At 30.5% G+C, this 16,818-nt stretch overlaps 3 protein-coding genes across 6 annotated transcripts; 2 read left to right on the top strand and 1 right to left on the bottom strand.

The window, feature by feature from the left end:
• Positions 1-122: 122 nt before the first annotated feature.
• okr (DNA repair and recombination protein RAD54-like okr) lies at positions 123-3,464 on the top strand. Its single transcript, XM_015318539.2, has 10 exons — positions 123-265; positions 449-664; positions 738-928; positions 1,015-1,217; positions 1,290-1,732; positions 1,807-2,068; positions 2,163-2,334; positions 2,414-2,819; positions 2,887-3,050; positions 3,129-3,464. Exons 1-10 carry the CDS (start codon positions 263-265, stop codon positions 3,322-3,324), a joined length of 2,256 nt encoding a protein of 751 aa, XP_015174025.1. The 5' UTR covers positions 123-262; the 3' UTR covers positions 3,325-3,464.
• Positions 3,465-4,811: 1,347 nt separating this feature from the next.
• su(sable) (suppressor of sable) lies at positions 4,812-15,274 on the top strand. 4 transcript variants are annotated; one of them, XM_015318540.2, is made up of 8 exons: positions 4,812-5,844; positions 9,336-9,717; positions 9,830-10,088; positions 10,178-10,530; positions 10,684-10,906; positions 10,996-11,324; positions 11,417-11,645; positions 11,768-15,274. In XM_015318540.2, exons 1-8 carry the CDS (start codon positions 5,768-5,770, stop codon positions 13,693-13,695), a joined length of 3,780 nt encoding a protein of 1,259 aa, XP_015174026.2. In that variant the 5' UTR covers positions 4,812-5,767; the 3' UTR covers positions 13,696-15,274. The 4 variants fall into 4 exon arrangements, with proteins under 4 accessions (XP_015174026.2, XP_089030010.1, XP_089029991.1 ...); XM_089173884.1 differs by lacking the exon at positions 4,812-5,844 and adding an exon at positions 6,428-6,957; XM_089173865.1 differs by lacking the exon at positions 4,812-5,844 and adding an exon at positions 7,828-7,963.
• Positions 15,275-15,325: 51 nt separating this feature from the next.
• LOC107065140 (U6 snRNA-associated Sm-like protein LSm8) lies at positions 15,326-16,818 on the bottom strand. The gene is made up of 4 exons (XM_015318550.2): positions 16,519-16,818; positions 16,396-16,436; positions 16,017-16,144; positions 15,326-15,674 (listed from the first exon to the last, which is right to left on the bottom strand). The coding sequence occupies exons 1-4, from the start codon at positions 16,547-16,549 to the stop codon at positions 15,584-15,586; spliced, it is 291 nt and encodes a 96-aa protein (XP_015174036.1). The 5' UTR covers positions 16,550-16,818; the 3' UTR covers positions 15,326-15,583.

Here is a 16,818-nt window from a genome sequence, read left to right as displayed (position 1 = left end):
TGCAGTTCTTATTTAAATATGTAAATTCATAAAATAATGTATTAAATCAAATATTATAATACTGTAAATAAATTCATTTCTATATTTACATTTCATTTCATTTCTAGGAATTTTATTGCTTTAAGATTCTACCATTGTTTTCTTAGTTATAAATTTGAATATGTTTAGATGAGGTTAAACATCGTGCTGAAAATGTTTTCTTTTTTTATGCTAATTTACTTTTGACTAAAATTCATATATAATTAGTTGCTTTATAATTAACATGGTAAGATTTCAATTATTCATTATTTGTTTAAATTTTATTATATCGTGTAAGAATGTTGTCTTTGTTAAATTACTTTCTGTTATTGAAAAAGTGAACTTCTTATGACAAATTTAGGATTATTTATTATATTATAATAAGTGATAAAATTGTTACGTATATCATTGTATTTTTGTTTGATGTAAGATTCGTTCCTCGGCTCCAAGCCAAAGAGGTAAACGTCCTTTGCTTTTGGATGTATCTAATACTGTGGAATTAGTGAAACCAACACAACCCATAATCAACCAACGTTCCAAAAGAGTATGTAGAAATAATACTAAAAATATACACATCCCTGAGCATAAGGCTGCGACACTTTCTGATAAAGATATTTCAGCCACACAAGGTGTAATATCTGAACATGTAAGTTGTATCTATTATGTTATTGATATAACATTTTCTAGAAATATTATTATAATATGTAATTAATTCATAGGAAGAAAGAGTCAGAAAATTATTAAGTAAACCATTTAAAATACCAATTCCTGGATATCATTTATCTGGACGTACACTTGGCATACGTTTATCTGGTCCAAGAGTGGCTTTACATGACCCAAATGAAGCTAATGCATTAGTAGTTTACGTACCTCCTGAATTATCAGAACACGAAAGGATAAAACTAGATCCGTTAGTAACCGTAGGACAAATACATTAATTGAAAATTAAAATACAAATTACTTGTCAGTTATATAAAGTACTTGATGTTTTTTTAGGTCCAAACAACTTGTACATGTAGTTGTTGATCCCTTACTATGCAATATTCTAAGACCACATCAACGTGAAGGAGTAAAATTTATGTATGAATGTGTGACAGGAAAACGCATTGAAAATGCATATGGATGTATCATGGCAGATGAAATGGGTCTTGGTAAAACTTTACAATGTATTACTCTTTTATGGACATTGTTAAAACAAGGTAACAATAGATTATTGTTTTATTTTTCTTATGAAAAGTATACAAATATTTATTCATATAATTATTTTAAAGGTCCAGAATGTAAACCACTGATAGAAAAAGCAATTATCGTTGCCCCAAGTTCCTTAGTTAAAAATTGGTACAATGAAATTTTTAAATGGCTTAACAACAGAGTTCGACCATTAGCGATAGATGGTGGAAGTAAAACTGATATTGATACCAAGCTTACAGGTTTTATGAAAACTTATGGACGAAGATGTGCTAATCCAATTTTAATTATTAGTTATGAAACATTTAGATTACATGCACATGTTTTACATCAAGATGAAGTTGGCCTTGTATTATGCGATGAAGGACATCGTTTGAAAAATTCAGAAAATCAAACATATCAAGCTCTTATGGGCCTAAAAGCTAAAAGGAGGGTATTACTTAGTGGAACACCTATACAAAATGATCTCTTGGAATATTTTTCTCTCGTTCATTTTGTAAATCAAGGACTTTTAGGAACAGCACAGGTAAGTTTAATTATATTAATTTAGTAACGAAATAATGTGTGATACGTTATTCATAAAATAATTCCAAATTGTAGGAGTTTAGACGAAAATTTGAAATACCAATACTTCGTGGTCAAGATGCTGCAGCAACAGATAATGAACGTAAATTAGCTCAAGAACGATTGTCAGAGTTAGTGACTATTGTTAATAAGTGCCTTATTAGACGTACTAGTGCCTTACTTTCAAAGTATTTACCATTAAAACATGAGCTAGTAGTTTGTATAAAAATGGGAAAATTGCAAACAGATCTCTATAAAAATTTTATACAAAGCGACAGCATCAAAAAGTCTATGGAAGGTACCATCATTTTATTTTTCTCTTATGGTAGATTTTTATTTCATAATAAAATTAAATTATAATTATTATCATACTTTTCAATTTGTTTTTTTAGAAAACAACTCTGAACCTTCTAAAAAAGGTGGAAGAACACTTTCTGCATTGTCTGCAATCACATTATTGAAAAAATTATGTTGTCATCCTGATTTAGTATACGATAAAATACTAGAGAAATCAGATGGATTCGAAAATGCTTTGAAATTATTGCCATCAAATTACAGTACAAAGTATATTCGTTTAACTAATACATTTTATGTTGTAAATTATGTAGTATTTTCTACATATATACATTTTTTTAAATTTTAGGGAAATTTTACCTGAATTATCAGGAAAATTTATGGTATTAGATTGTCTCTTAGCTTCCATTAAATCTACAACACGTGACAAAATAGTTCTTGTATCTAATTATACACAGACATTGGATCTATTCGAAAAATTATCTCATAAACGTTGTTACAAATATGTGAGATTAGATGGTAGCATGTCGATTAAAAAAAGATCCAAAATAGTAGATAGTTTCAACGATCCAAACAGTGATGATTTTATATTCATGCTAAGTTCTAAAGCTGGTGGATGTGGTTTAAATCTTATTGGTGCAAATCGTCTTGTCATGTTTGATCCAGATTGGAATCCTGCGAATGATGATCAAGCTATGGCGAGAGTTTGGAGAGACGGTCAAAAAAAACCATGTTTTGTTTATCGTTTTCTTTGTGTAAGCAATGTAATAATCATAATTTTGTTTTATTTACAAAATATTAATCTAATTATATTTATTATAGACTGGTACAATAGAGGAAAAAATTTTTCAACGGCAAGCGCATAAAAAAGCATTGAGTTCAACGGTGGTTGATCAAGAAGATGATGTTGCAAGACATTTTACTTTGAACGATCTTCGTGACTTATTTAAGTTAGAAGAAAACACGGTTTCAGATACACATTCGAAGTAAATTTAAAAAAACAATTTTAATATTGATCATAAAGTTGTTTAAAATACTTTATTTAATTTTGCTATATTTTATAGGTTTAAATGTACAAGATGTGTTAATGGAATAGAAGTAAAAGGTCCACCGGAACAATCAGATTGTAATTCTGATTTATCAGATTGGCGACACAGTCAAAATCCTAGACATTTACCAGACATTCCATTACGACAATGTTGGTCTAGTGGTATTTCATTTGTTTTTCATCATCGTTCACATGAACAAGTAAAAGAGTAACTTATTAAGATTATTTAAAGTTATATTTAATAATAAAATATTTTTATATAATTTTATAAGGCAAGTCGCAAACTATTGTACAGTATTATAATATAACAACGTTATACAAAATAAGAGAAAAATATATTGTTTATATTCTATGTTATTTATATAATGCCCTCTTGTTAAGATAAAATTAATAATTTCGTGAATAACTTTTATCAATTTCTATTTCAAATTTATATTTCTCTGTATTCTGTATAAATAAATGAATAATCAATATATGTATAGATCTAGTATAAGTAAGAATAACAAGATTGTAACCGATAATTGAAAAAAAAAAGAATGTTCATTGTCTGTATTTCGAAACAAAGCGCGCTTTTCTGTTTACGCAATATTCGATAACCGTGACGATCGTTACTCGAAAGTAGCAATTTTCAGGTTTGATGTTTTCAGGAGAGGTAGTAGATACTATTAAGCCCGCCATTCCGTTGGAAGAGACGAGGGAGCGATCTCGGCAACTTCAGGAATTTCTTTCGCACAGAATGATGCGATTCTAACGGAACGGGCGGTGATGGAAACATGGCGGCAGAGAGAAGAGAAGAGAACGTAAAGAAAGAGCGTCAGTGAGAACGAAAGGAGTGGGAAGAGAGTAATGGGGCATAGGTTAGGGGGAAGGCCAAATAAAGGGTAGAGAAGCACGTGATCTGTATGTGCGTCCTACGATTGGTGGGAGCGAAAGTAGCTAGACTCCCCACCCCTGACCTGCTCCCGCTTGCTCGACCGCTTTCCCAGGTTTCGTGCAACCGCCCGCTCAGAACAGTTCCAGATGTGGCTATGTTTAGTTTGATATTTGAAGTTTTCGCTCATTGTACTCACAATTGCTACATTTTTATACTATCTTTGCTGACAATTAGTAGTAACGCTTTGTCCGAAAGATAATCGTATTCTTCGCCTGCCTGTCTGCCTGTCTGCCTGCCCGCTCGCCCGCCTGCCTATCTGCCTGTCTACGGCCGCTAGTCTCGTTCACACAAACGTTCATTATCTCCTCTCTTATCAACATTAAAAGAGAGTGAGAAAGAGAAGAAAGAAAGATGTAAAGAGAGACTTAAAGAAAGAACAATTAATTAGATTTCCTTTAAGAAAAGACGCGTAACGTCATTGTCGCGTTGTTGTTACCGACTACACCGACGGAGATATTCATGAAACGATAATCACGCGAATCCGTGAATCGATTAGAATTAAAAAAAGGTTTTAATTCTTGCTTTGATAACAATCGACGCGTTAAAAGAATAACGAAAATATATCGGAATTATATATAATATATTTATATATATAGTATTATATATATATTATATATATAGTATTATATATATATATATATTATATATATATTGTATATACATAATATATACATATATAGAAGTACGTATAGAATCATTGAACGGTCGCCCTCTTGCGGTCGTTTTTTTCAGGAAGGGAGCATCTATAGATGCCATCCCTTTTCCGGCTCCCCCTCTCCACGTCACGGAGAGAAGAACGGAGGACGACAAATTTGATCACGTCGGGATGCGAAGTGGAAGAAGTGGAATGCTTTTCGTGGCTTTTGTCCGAATTATAAATTTTATTCTCATAGATTTATCTTAAACGCGTTCAAATAATTATTTTATCGATATTAGTTTTTCGTTTTTATTTACGATTACTATATCCTATCGCATCCCACAATTATTTGTTTAAGTTAGATTTTGTTACGCGTAACAGAGGTACATAAACGGGAAAATCCAAAAGGAACAATGGTCGTTTCATGTGCCACGTAAACAGGAATGACGTGGCATGATAAGTATCGCGCCATTTTCTTTTCTATTTATTTAATAAAATAGATTAAAAAATATACAAAGAGATATAGTGAAAATATCTTATCAAATTTAAGTGAGATAACAATACGAAAATATTCTAGGAAGATATATAGATAGATATATGTACAGTCATTAAGGTTTATCTTTCTTTCTGTGTGAAAGAGAAAGAGAGAAGAGATAAAGAAGCGTCTGGTGAAACGAGGCCCGTTCTAAAAGCAGATTTATAAATTCGGGCTGGGAAAGAGGCTAAGAATTTATTTTCTTTTTTTTTTTTTTTTTATTCTAAAAATTTAGAATATTTTTATTCGTGGGAAATATGCTCGCGCTCGCATGAATAGACTGAAAGAATAGAGGGAGATAGAGGCACAGATAGAGAAAGGGAGAGAAAGAGAAAACTAGAGAAAGAGAGGGAGGAAGAGAGAAAGCGAGATAGAGAAAGATAGAAACTAACAATCGGGACTTCCTTTGAGTTTGTTTGCCCATTATTAAGTTATTTTCAAAGTCTCAAATGATCATACACAGGCACGCGAATCCACGAACAAAGATCCGTCGTGTGTGGTCGCGCTTATCGATCGAATGATCAACTTCGGGCCACAGTGGTAAATCGTATGTTACAAAACACGATCGATCGGAACAAAACAATGGCATTAGAGAGTGTTTCCGTGGCCGAGACTCTAATCCAAAGGTTTGCCTCCACATTTTTTATTCAATGACGAAACAGACAATTTTTACACGACTGTCGTATCGCTACTATATACATACCACTACTGCTATTACTACTACCACTATTACTTTTATTACTACTACTACTACTCTACTACTACTACTACTACTACTATTTTACTACTACTACTACTACTCTACTGTATTACTATACCGCTGCTCTTACACTACATACTTAATCAAGACGCTATACGTGACGTTTATATATACATATATCGTTTCTTCCCAGCGAACACATTCATACATACATACATACACACACATATCCATGCATACATACATACATACATACATACGCAATATATATACTCGTACGTACACGTCGAGGCTTCTTCCTCTCGCGAATTCGCTTTGGTCAATATTTGTTCTCATCCGAAAGATGTGACAAGGAAAAAGAGTCAAGGCAGAGAGAAAGAGAAAGGGTAAATGAAGAAAAAGAGGAAACATTATTCGTCGATTTATTTTTTATTTTTTTATTTTTTTTTTTTTTTTTTCTAAAAATAGGACATTACTTGGAAATAGTGTATATATATATATATATATGTTTTCTCGTCGATGCGTCAATTTCTAACAAAGAAATACATCATGGCGTTCAATGTGTTGTTGCGTTTATGAAAAACGATTATTTTTTTCTTGGAATTATTCGTAAAGGCGCACAAAGGCGTTAACTTTCGTAAAGGGTGGGCGGGTACGAAGGGGCGGGAGGGGGTCAAGGTTGTCTTTATCGTGAACGCGGATTCGTCGCAACTGAGACGTACATATACTACTCGTCAAGCAGCGTTTCCTTACATGTTACGTCGTAGGCGCGTTTAGTGCGATGCTTCTTTCCCGTGAATGATCGGGGGGATCCTTTTAGTCATCCCCTTCATTCAGCAGCAGATACATGCGAATTTATTTCTTTTTGAAAAAAAAAAAACCTTTAAGAATTCTTCCTCTATCGTCCGCTTTATTTTCTAGCGAAGACGGACAGAAGGTTGCAACACGAGAATTTTTCTTCTTGTTTAAATCCAGGAGTGAAAGAAACATTACAACTAAAAGTTAGGAAAAAGAGACTTTTATGTAGCACAAAAATGAGGTATGATATTGTCTTTCTCGAGCCTACAACGTATCCATGTGTTGTAAAATATCATCGCGTACATATACATGTGTAGGCTATATATACATGTGAATATAAATATATGTTACTATTTATGAGATTATGTGCAAATTGCGCTTCGTGTAACGCTCTTTTCTTTTTTTTTTTTTTTTTTTTTTTTATTAATCTTTTTATTTTTTTCTTTATTTAAATTTCAACTCGCGCTCTAGGAAATATGAATTACGAAAAATAACGAAATAATACCCTTTTCTCTGTTCTCTGCCAATCGCGAGAGAATTTTTAATGCTAAATTCAAACAAGTTTAAAACTTGTATTTAATAAAACTCGATATTATTGTTTTTAAAAAAAAAAAAAGAAAGAGAGAGAAAGAGAGAGAGAGAGGACAGAGTTTCTATGCTTTTCTTCTTTTTCTTTTTCGGTCTTGTTGATATCGACTTTATATGTTTCTCTACCACTTGCACGTCATGTGTATATATATATATATATTACGACACACATCCTACAAACTGAATATCACATATACAGTACACAGGTAAACACGCGTATTGCGTCATGTCAATCCTACACACACACACACACAACATTGTATAAACACGATAAACGCAGAAACGTATCGTATGTGCGCTCTGCTCAAAAAAAAAAAAAAATATATGTATACATATAAATAAGCGTGCGCGTCGTGTGAAAAACGACATAACGCACATGAACACATCGCTGTATGTCCGAAGAAACTTTTGGACGGATGCCGATGACATTGACTTTTTAAACGTTATCAGCGATGCTGCAACGATGATAATAATGCTTCATAAAAAATGTGATGTTACAAATGATGTATCTTATGCTTATAGAGTTATGAAGGAAAGATCATAATGATGATGATGATGATAATGATGATGATGATGATGATGATTATGATGATGAAAAATCATGACGATGATTATGAATGTTTATATAATGATGTTAAAAGGGACTATGTTGCGGTGAGGTAACTTAATCGATTATTTTGGATTTTTTTTTTTTATTATCTGTTTGATTTTGTTTGTTTTTCAAGATAAACGAAGAAGGACATAGAGAGAGAGAGGGAGAGAGAGAGAGAGAGAGAGAGAAAGACAACGGAGTATTGATAATGTGACTTCGTAGTAACAAGGTTTAATAATACGTTTTTGGATTATACGACGTATTTAAATACGTTATTATTAAGCGTGCGCTCGCGCGCACTCTTATGAATATACGTATATTTATTTCTGTGTGCGTCGTCATTTGTGCCTACGAAGAGACGACGGATTTATTTGAAGAACTTCATTTTTTTCTCTCTCTATTATTTTTCTTCCACAATTATTTTGTGTTGATTAATTTTTCTTAAAACGATATTTCGATTACTTATTATTATGTATTTCGAATATGTTATATTTAGTCTGTGTAGGGAGTGAGAAATACGAGTATAAGGAAAGAGAGAAAGCGTTTCTTTTAGATAAAAGTCATTGATCGTTTTTATCGTGTTAAATGCCATTAGTCGTTTCCGACAAAACGTATTTAATGTTTTCAGCTTGGATAGTATTGGCAACCTCGTTTGCTTATAGTCAACTTGACTGCAAGTTTTTTCAAAGGCTCCCTTTACCTAACTCGTGTAGTTTCGATTTTCTTAACTATTAATTTGTCCTTGACAATAATAATGAACTTTTAACGATCTTTCGAGGATGCTACCTTTGATTAAAGAAATGCTCTTTTCATGCAAAATCATCAGTAATAAATAATTATGATAAGGTGATAGCATTGAAGAATTACCTATTTCTTCATAATTTATGGCTTTAACTTTAAAGTACACAAATTGTAATGATACTTCTCATTATTTAGAGATTAGTTAAAACTATTTATATTTACTCAAATTTATATATGGTATCTTCAAGCATATGATCTTCCTAATAAGATACATGTATTTTAATTAATACATAGAATATCACAATATATATATATATTTTCTTAACGTGTAAATGTTTTGATAAAATTATATTATTGATATATAAATATATATATATATTGATGATCTACAAACAATGAGATTTTAGGAAAATTTCATTTTGTTTATTATTATATTTTTTTGATTACATGCATATTAAACTATTTAAAGCGTTTTCAAATAATAATTGTTACATAAATGCATATAAAATAATATAGTAACGTTTATTCACATTAATTATGAAGCATATTTGTTGTCGCTGTAGACATTGAATTCTATATACATATTTGATTTGATAAATTGTATGCATCAATAGATAGAAAAAATTCTATTACTATTGATGATGCATTTGGTTGAATCATTTCTAATCATCAATTATGTATTCTTTTTTTATCCACAGTAATAATGATAATGACTTGGAAGATGGAGAAATTCCTTCCGATGAAGATGACGAACCAGTTACTTCTGCACAAACTGAAATAGTTGAACCTGCTAAGTCATCTTCTAAACAAGATGCATCTAAGAATAAAAATTTTGATTCTAAGTTTAATAAAAACAAAAAGACAACTATTCAAGGATCAAATACTAAACATGAACGATACTCAAAGTATAAAAATCCATCAGATGATTGGGCAGGTGATGTGGAGAAAGCTATTAGAGCAGCTCTTGAGGAAGATGGGGGTAGAAATTCAGATTCAAAATCGAGGAGTAAAACTAGTAGGAATAAAAGCAGGAAAAGAGCTCGTGATGAGAGAGATGAAGATCGTTCAAAAGATCAAAAGGTTACATTATGAATTATTTGATTTGTTTTTTTTTTTTTTTACATTTAATATTTCTTTATAGGCTTCATTTTTAATTACTCTATTACTGATAATTTTCTTACAATATTTATAGAAACGGAAATTAAGTGATGATGAGAATGGTAATGAAGATGATGATGAAATGGTTTTTGTACGTGGTGCTTCTCCTATTAGAAAGGATTCTCAAGATAATAGCTCTCCCAGACATACTAATGATCATGAAAATTTTGATAGTAATTCTGATTATGAAGAAAGGCCCAGTATAACCCGACATAGAGAAAATGAGAATAAGCAGCGTGGTGAGCGTGGTGGTAATGGAAGAGGAGGGGGAGGAGGAGGAGGAGGAGGAGGAGGTATTCTATTTTTATTAAAATAGTTTTTATCTATATATTGCTAAAAAAATCATAAATGCAATAATGTACTATAAATAATAATATTTCAGGTCGCAGAGGTGGAAAGAATGAACGTGGTGGAAAAAATAAAGGCCGTGGACAATTGAGAAATGAACGAAATGGCCGAAGAATTCAAAGTAATGAACATGGACAAGATCCAGAATCCATATGTTTGTATTACATGCAAGGAAAATGTCATAGAGGAGATGATTGTCCTTTTTCTCATAATGCTTTACCTCCCAGAAAGATGGAACTTTGCAAGTTTTATCTTATGGACTGTTGTGCTAAAAGGGACAAATGTCTTTATATGCACCATGATTTTCCATGTAAGTTCTTCCATACTGGCATGAATTGTCTTCAGGGTGATAATTGTAAATTTTCACATCAACCTTTAAATGAGCAGGTAATTAATAAGAATTATTAATAGAGTAAAAAATTGACAAATATTATATATTAAATTTTATAAAAATTTAATTTTATACATATATATATATATATATATATATATATATATATATATATATATATATATATATATATTCAAATATTATTATAGGTGAAAGCGATTCTCTTAAAACATCTTGAAACTGCACCAAAAGAAATTCTTGGGGACTTTCCACGTATGAGTAGAGAAAAAGCATCGTCATTGATAAATAATACAGCTCTAACATTTTCTCAAGGACAAGATACAACGAATCCAAAAATTCCCAGTTTATTCGAATTGAATGTACCTGCACCAATAATTACTTTAGACAAAAATGAAAACAAGGATGAAAAAAGTATGCATGCATATGATTAATTAGAATCAAAAGAATCTAAATATGTAAAGAATCAGGATCAAATGTTAATATTTTAATTATTATTGTAGAGGAAACATCCAATCAACAGAAAAGCACTGTTAGGGAAAGGAAACCTTCTGGAAAGAAGACACGTTGGGGATCAGATGAAGATAGAGTACCATATGAACAAATTATGTTATTACAATCAGCTAATGATCTAGGTATTCAACTGCCTAATGCTGCTTTAGGTTTAGCAACTCAACAACAATTGCAACAAAATCAAATATTGCAACCATCTGTTCCAAGCATGGATTTTTACACTGAAACTAATGCAGATTCTAATAAAACAACTGTAAATAAATTGAAAGATAAAGAAGATTTTACAAAAGATGTAGAAGAAGATGAAATTTTAGCGCAGGTAAGATATGCTAAGATCTTAGACTAATTTGTTATACAATTTATTGGAAAACTTTCATTCATATTAATAAGTTTATTATCATAAATTTATAGGCAAAGAAAAAAACTACATCCTCTAATGATAATAATTCAAAGGATATAGATTTGAGGGTGTTAAGATCTGCAAAAAAACCACCACCTGTAGTTAGTATAGCTGATGAAGTTGCAAATCTCAGTAAGTCCAAACTCGACGAAGAAAGTGATCAAGATGATGAAACTGAACTTGTTATTGAAATGCCAGTTGAAGATGATGATAAAGAGAAAGTTGCAGAACCACAAAAAGGTATTGTAACATTATAGAATTTTTGTTGAAATTTAATATTAAAAGATTACACAAAATAAATCAAATCAATTTTAGTAAGAACGTGTTTATATAGATTTTTAAATTACAATTATTTATTATAGAATCATCGATGCCGAATGAACAAAGCAATATTTCAAGTGTAGCTTCACCTTCCATAGAAGAGCAAGAAGTTCCATCTCATTTACCAAAAAGGGCTCAAGAATTATTTTTGCGTATTCAGCAGCAACAACGTGCTGCACAAGATAGTTTTAAGAATGTAGAAGATGAAAGCAATGCACGTAATACGGATCATATTTTAGAAGATTGGTATTCAGACGATGACGACGACGACGATGGCGATAATCTAACTATAGTGCTTTCTTCGAAAGATGCTTCAAAAGAAGAAACTGAACCTTCTGAAAAAGACCAAAATACTAATATCAAAGAACAATTTCAATCAGCATCTCCTGCACCTAGTATACCTCAGCCAGCAGCTATTGTTGACAAACTTGGAGATTTAAGTAAAATTGATATTAGTGCAGAAGTATCGAAATTGTTATCAACTCTTAAGGCACAGAGTTCAACAAATGGTAAAACTTTGCAAACTCATCAGAATAGCAACATAAACACTCAAGAATCTTTAGTTTCAAAATTGAAATCTGCACAAGATATAAATAACGCTGATTATAACCTTGTTACTAAAGTAACTAATAATTCTACATTTAATGTTTCAAGTCAAATTTCTAAAATGGAAAATGAAACATCCAGTCCTAGGTCGTCACCTGGTACAAGTTCAACGGTAGCTCCTGTGTCTAGAGATCCTCGAATGTCCAGAGATCCTCGGCAACGTCGAGATGAACAGAAACCAAGCAGTCCAAGCAGAATAGATCCTAAAAAAGAAACGAAACACCTTAGGTTGGAAACAAGTATCTATAGCTCTGGTATTACTGCAGTAGATACAAACATGGATATAGATCTTAGAACTAGAGCAGATCAAGATCTTAGAAGAAAAGATATGGATTTCAGGCAACGTTTTCAAACTGGATTTGGAGATACAGATCTTAGAGTAGTTGGTGCAGGATTTACAGATACATCTACTAAATCGGATGTTGATCTGCGACAAATGTTAAGTTTACCATTCAAACCAGCTCCTTCGCATATCCCATGCACTGAAATAGATGCAAGCTACAATTCCCATCCTCCAATGTCTTATAAAGTATATGTTGTTGACATACCAAGGCCTGATTATACAGGCTTAAAGCTTACAAAGAATGATCCACAAGTAAAGTACGATCCTCGTCTTAGAAAAATTTTCCGTGTTAGTAAATCTGAAATAGCTGATTCTCCTATGTCTCCACCACCAATAAAACCAGACACGCCAAAATCACCTCCTCAAATTCGATCTGATCCACGAAGAAAAGCGCTCGAAGCTTCTAATCAATCCTCACAAAATGTCAGTGCTTCCATGATACAAGGTGCTCCGCAACAACCTATGGAAATACCTAGTATGGCTCTTGGTCCCCCTGGTATGTCTGTTACACCAAATATGTCAGGATCACAAAATATGATGGCCATGTCACAAAACCCAATGCTTGGAAGTATGGGACCCATGGGTCCTATGATGAATCCTTCCATGGGTCCACAAAATATGCCTCCAATGAGTATGACCAGTATGGCAAACATGCCACCAACAATGAATATGAATGGACCAGTTATGTCACAAAATCAAATGAACTACGATCCACGTTACAATGCACAACGCAATAATGGAGCTGGACTCTTAGGCCCTGCTCCTGGTGTAGGTTTTGGACCTGATGTTGCTCCTACTTATGATGGACCTCCTCCATATTCTGGTAGTAATTTTAATAATTTTGGCCCAAACTCTGGCCCCGCAGATCCTAGCTTAATGGGCTTCAATCCAAATGGGCCAAATCCTTCAAATTTTGTCATGGATAATGGTCCTGATTGGAATGGCGCAAGTCAGAGTAGACGTGGTGGTCGTGTGAGGAGAAGAAATCGTAACAGGACCAATGCTGTGACCAATAATTGATGCAATAAATCATACAAAAATAGCTCATCCATTGTGTAGGTACATAACTTAAGTACCTGATAATAATTCTCATTATACTCATATAATATGATTATTAAGGTATGACATACATTGCTAAATAATGCAATGAGCTATATGATTTGCTTGAATTATTTTATTGTGTCAACTGTACAAATGTTTGACAGTAGGAATTGTCTTTAAATAATAATAATTAGTATATAAAATTGAATACACATTGGCAGTGTGTATATGTAGTACTGATAATTGCACTGTCTTGTGTTTTACTCTTAAGACTAAGTGAATATAGAGTAAACACAATACGGAACAAATAAAATTGGAAAACATTGTTTTTGATAATACAGATAAGTAAATTTTAAGGGAAATCTGTATATATCATGTATTTATGATTCATTCAAAAAGACATTTAGTAATTAAGATACGCAGAATAGAAGAATATTAGATTGTACTCTAATTGATTTATATTTTTGTTATGTCTTCCAATATAAAAATACATATACACACTTACGCGCGTACCGTACATATGATGTATTTCATTAAAAATATTTAATATGCCATCTTTGCTTTTTGATTATACAAAAGTTAATTATAAATGCACCATCCAAAATTTTAACATCTGATTTATTAAAAAAACATTATGTTCTTTACATGATTTTTTTCTTACTTTTGTAGGACTAATTTTTGTATAGATTTTGCTAATAGATTAAAAAATAAAATAATATCTTAGTTCCTGTTTTTATTTATTGTATTACATCATTATCTTATAATATAAACAAAAAGTTTGGTGCAATTATAAATCTAATGTTCAATCACACACATTAAAATATTAAATTAAATTATAGGAAGTAGCTCTCTTTGAATAAACTTTCATGAACATAATAAATTGAAAAAAAATTTGTAATACAATATACATGTAGATACCATTCTTAATTTACTTACTTTTTCCTATAATATAAATAACAACGCCATTTCTGTTGACTTTTGTTGAATATATTTTGTATATCCATAAGTAAAGAATATGTAGTAAGTAATACATAGCTCTAAAAAACATATTTATATTTAATATTGTGTACTATAATTGGCACGAAGTCCAACTTACTTTTCCAGATTTTTTAATATAAATAAAATTATCCTATATACGAACCTAATATAAAAAAATGTTACCTTTTATAAAAAAAAAAAATAATGTGTCAATTTTATAAGTCTGTTATATATGAAATAATTTTGTGCAAGTATGGTAATTTTTAGGAGGTATTTAATAATTTAAACTTGATTATTAATTGAGTCATTTTTTGAAAATTATTATTTTCATAAAATTGTATTAAATTATGCAACGTAGATTGCAGCATATATTAATATAAAACAAATTTCTATACCTCCGATAAAAATCATACTTTAAATTTAAAAATGTATAATCCGAGTTTATTGTTGGTACAGTCTACGAAATATTTTATTTTAAAAATTGTAATTTAATTTAAAAAAATATATCACGATATGAAGCCATATGTAATTTCGAGGCAAACACATACACATTATTTAAACAATGTTAAATTACTTAACATATTGCAATTACTAGATTTTCTTTTATCATGTTATATATCATGAAACAAAATTACATTTATCAAAAAATGTGGTTTATTATATTATAAGATATTTGTACAGTTTATTGATATAGGATGTTATTTTTTTGGCTTTATTTTAATAATGTAAATAATTGTGTATTTGCTCTGCAAACTTTTTTAAATACAAGTACATTAAATATAATTATAAAAACATGAACATTTGTATGATCATCCAAGAGTTAATCTTTTGTACAAATACAAATGTATTTGTCTTTATCGGTGAAATATTTCATATAATAAATACTTTTTCAATGCGTGATAGGGCTTAATGGATCAGCTCGGATGGCTGACAAATCTAACCGTGCATCCATTTCATCGTCTAATTCTCCTACAATTGCTCTAAAAGAAAAGAAATTTATTAAAATGTGGTTATTTATTATATACAATTTGTAAAATATGAAACAAAGTAATTTAAATATTGTTTTGAATATCAATAAGAATTAAAATATAGTATATATATTTATATTTGGATAGAACTGCAAGTTGTCCTAAAATATTATTGTATAATACATAAAAAAAGTTGTATCAAAGATATTAAGGATACAAATGTTAAGAACAAATTTTTATATTATTCTTGATCTAACAGTTTTTATATAAAACAAATATTATAATGCATACATTATATCAATGTTGCATAAAAATATTATCCATTATCATTTGTACAATAATCATTATACTAACACATTGTCTCCTCTGATAATGTGCAAACCCAAAACAACTTGTTCTACACCTTGTGTTGTACTATATACTCTCTCATGTGATTCATCTAATATAATATTAATTGTTTGATCAAATCCTTTTAATGTTCCCTAAAATTAGAAAATAATGTGATGAAAAACTTACTTTTAATATTATTAAAAGTAACATTTTATTTTTTACACTGACACAGCTGAAAATCAAATAAATCTTTAGAAAAACTATTTTTTTCATTAGTATTTCTGAAATAAACAATTAATTTTTCATTAAATTATTTTTACTGTTATCTGTTAAGTTTTCAATTTAAATTGATTTGTTACAAAATGAAACAATAATATTATAACACAACATTAAATATACTTACAATAAAGTTTCTACCATCTGAAGTGATGATAGAAACTGTATCTGTAAAGTTATTAAAGAAATTATATTATTTTGTATAGAAAAAATATTACATAAAAAACAATATATTGAAGGAAAAGGATACGATTTACGTAGCTTTCTAACCCTGATGCCATTATCAATTCTTAATTATCTGTCACTGTATTATAACTAAATGCATGGTATATTTAAATGAATCTAAATGTAGAATTATTATTGAAGCAAAAAAATCCACAGAAAATCTAATATTACGTTAGTGGGAAAAGAACAGGAATTATAATATAAGTAAAATTTCTGAATGAAAAACCGTCAAATAAATAACGTGCTGCTATTGGTTGATACAGGCGACATTACTTGATACATTTTTTGACATTTAATATTATAAATTAATGTTAATAAAAAAGAC

This window comes from Polistes dominula, unplaced genomic scaffold (genome assembly GCF_049000335.1).
Source record: "Polistes dominula isolate Pdom_NZ unplaced genomic scaffold, Pdom_raw_medaka contig_28, whole genome shotgun sequence".
NCBI lineage: Eukaryota > Metazoa > Arthropoda > Insecta > Hymenoptera > Vespidae > Polistes > Polistes dominula.
Note: the sequence above shows the minus strand (reverse complement) of the source record. Positions and strands in the feature narration are given on the sequence as shown.

What these genes read in the sequence shown, in the direction of transcription:
- okr (XM_015318539.2), top strand. An exon ending in AAGGTGTAATATCTGAACAT is followed by an intron (nt 665 to 737) that starts GTAAGTTGTATC and finishes ATTAATTCATAG; the next exon opens with GAAGAAAGAGTCAGAAAATT. An exon ending in ATGGACATTGTTAAAACAAG is followed by an intron (nt 1,218 to 1,289) that starts GTAACAATAGAT and finishes ATTATTTTAAAG; the next exon opens with GTCCAGAATGTAAACCACTG.
- LOC107065140 (XM_015318550.2), bottom strand. Translation starts at nt 16,549, where the DNA reads ATGGCATCAGGGTTAGAAAGCTACGTAAATC. An exon ending in GTTAGAAAGCTACGTAAATC is followed by an intron (nt 16,437 to 16,518) that starts GTATCCTTTTCC and finishes ATAACTTTACAG; the next exon opens with ATACAGTTTCTATCATCACT. An exon ending in CAGATGGTAGAAACTTTATT is followed by an intron (nt 16,145 to 16,395) that starts GTAAGTATATTT and finishes TTCTAATTTTAG; the next exon opens with GGAACATTAAAAGGATTTGA.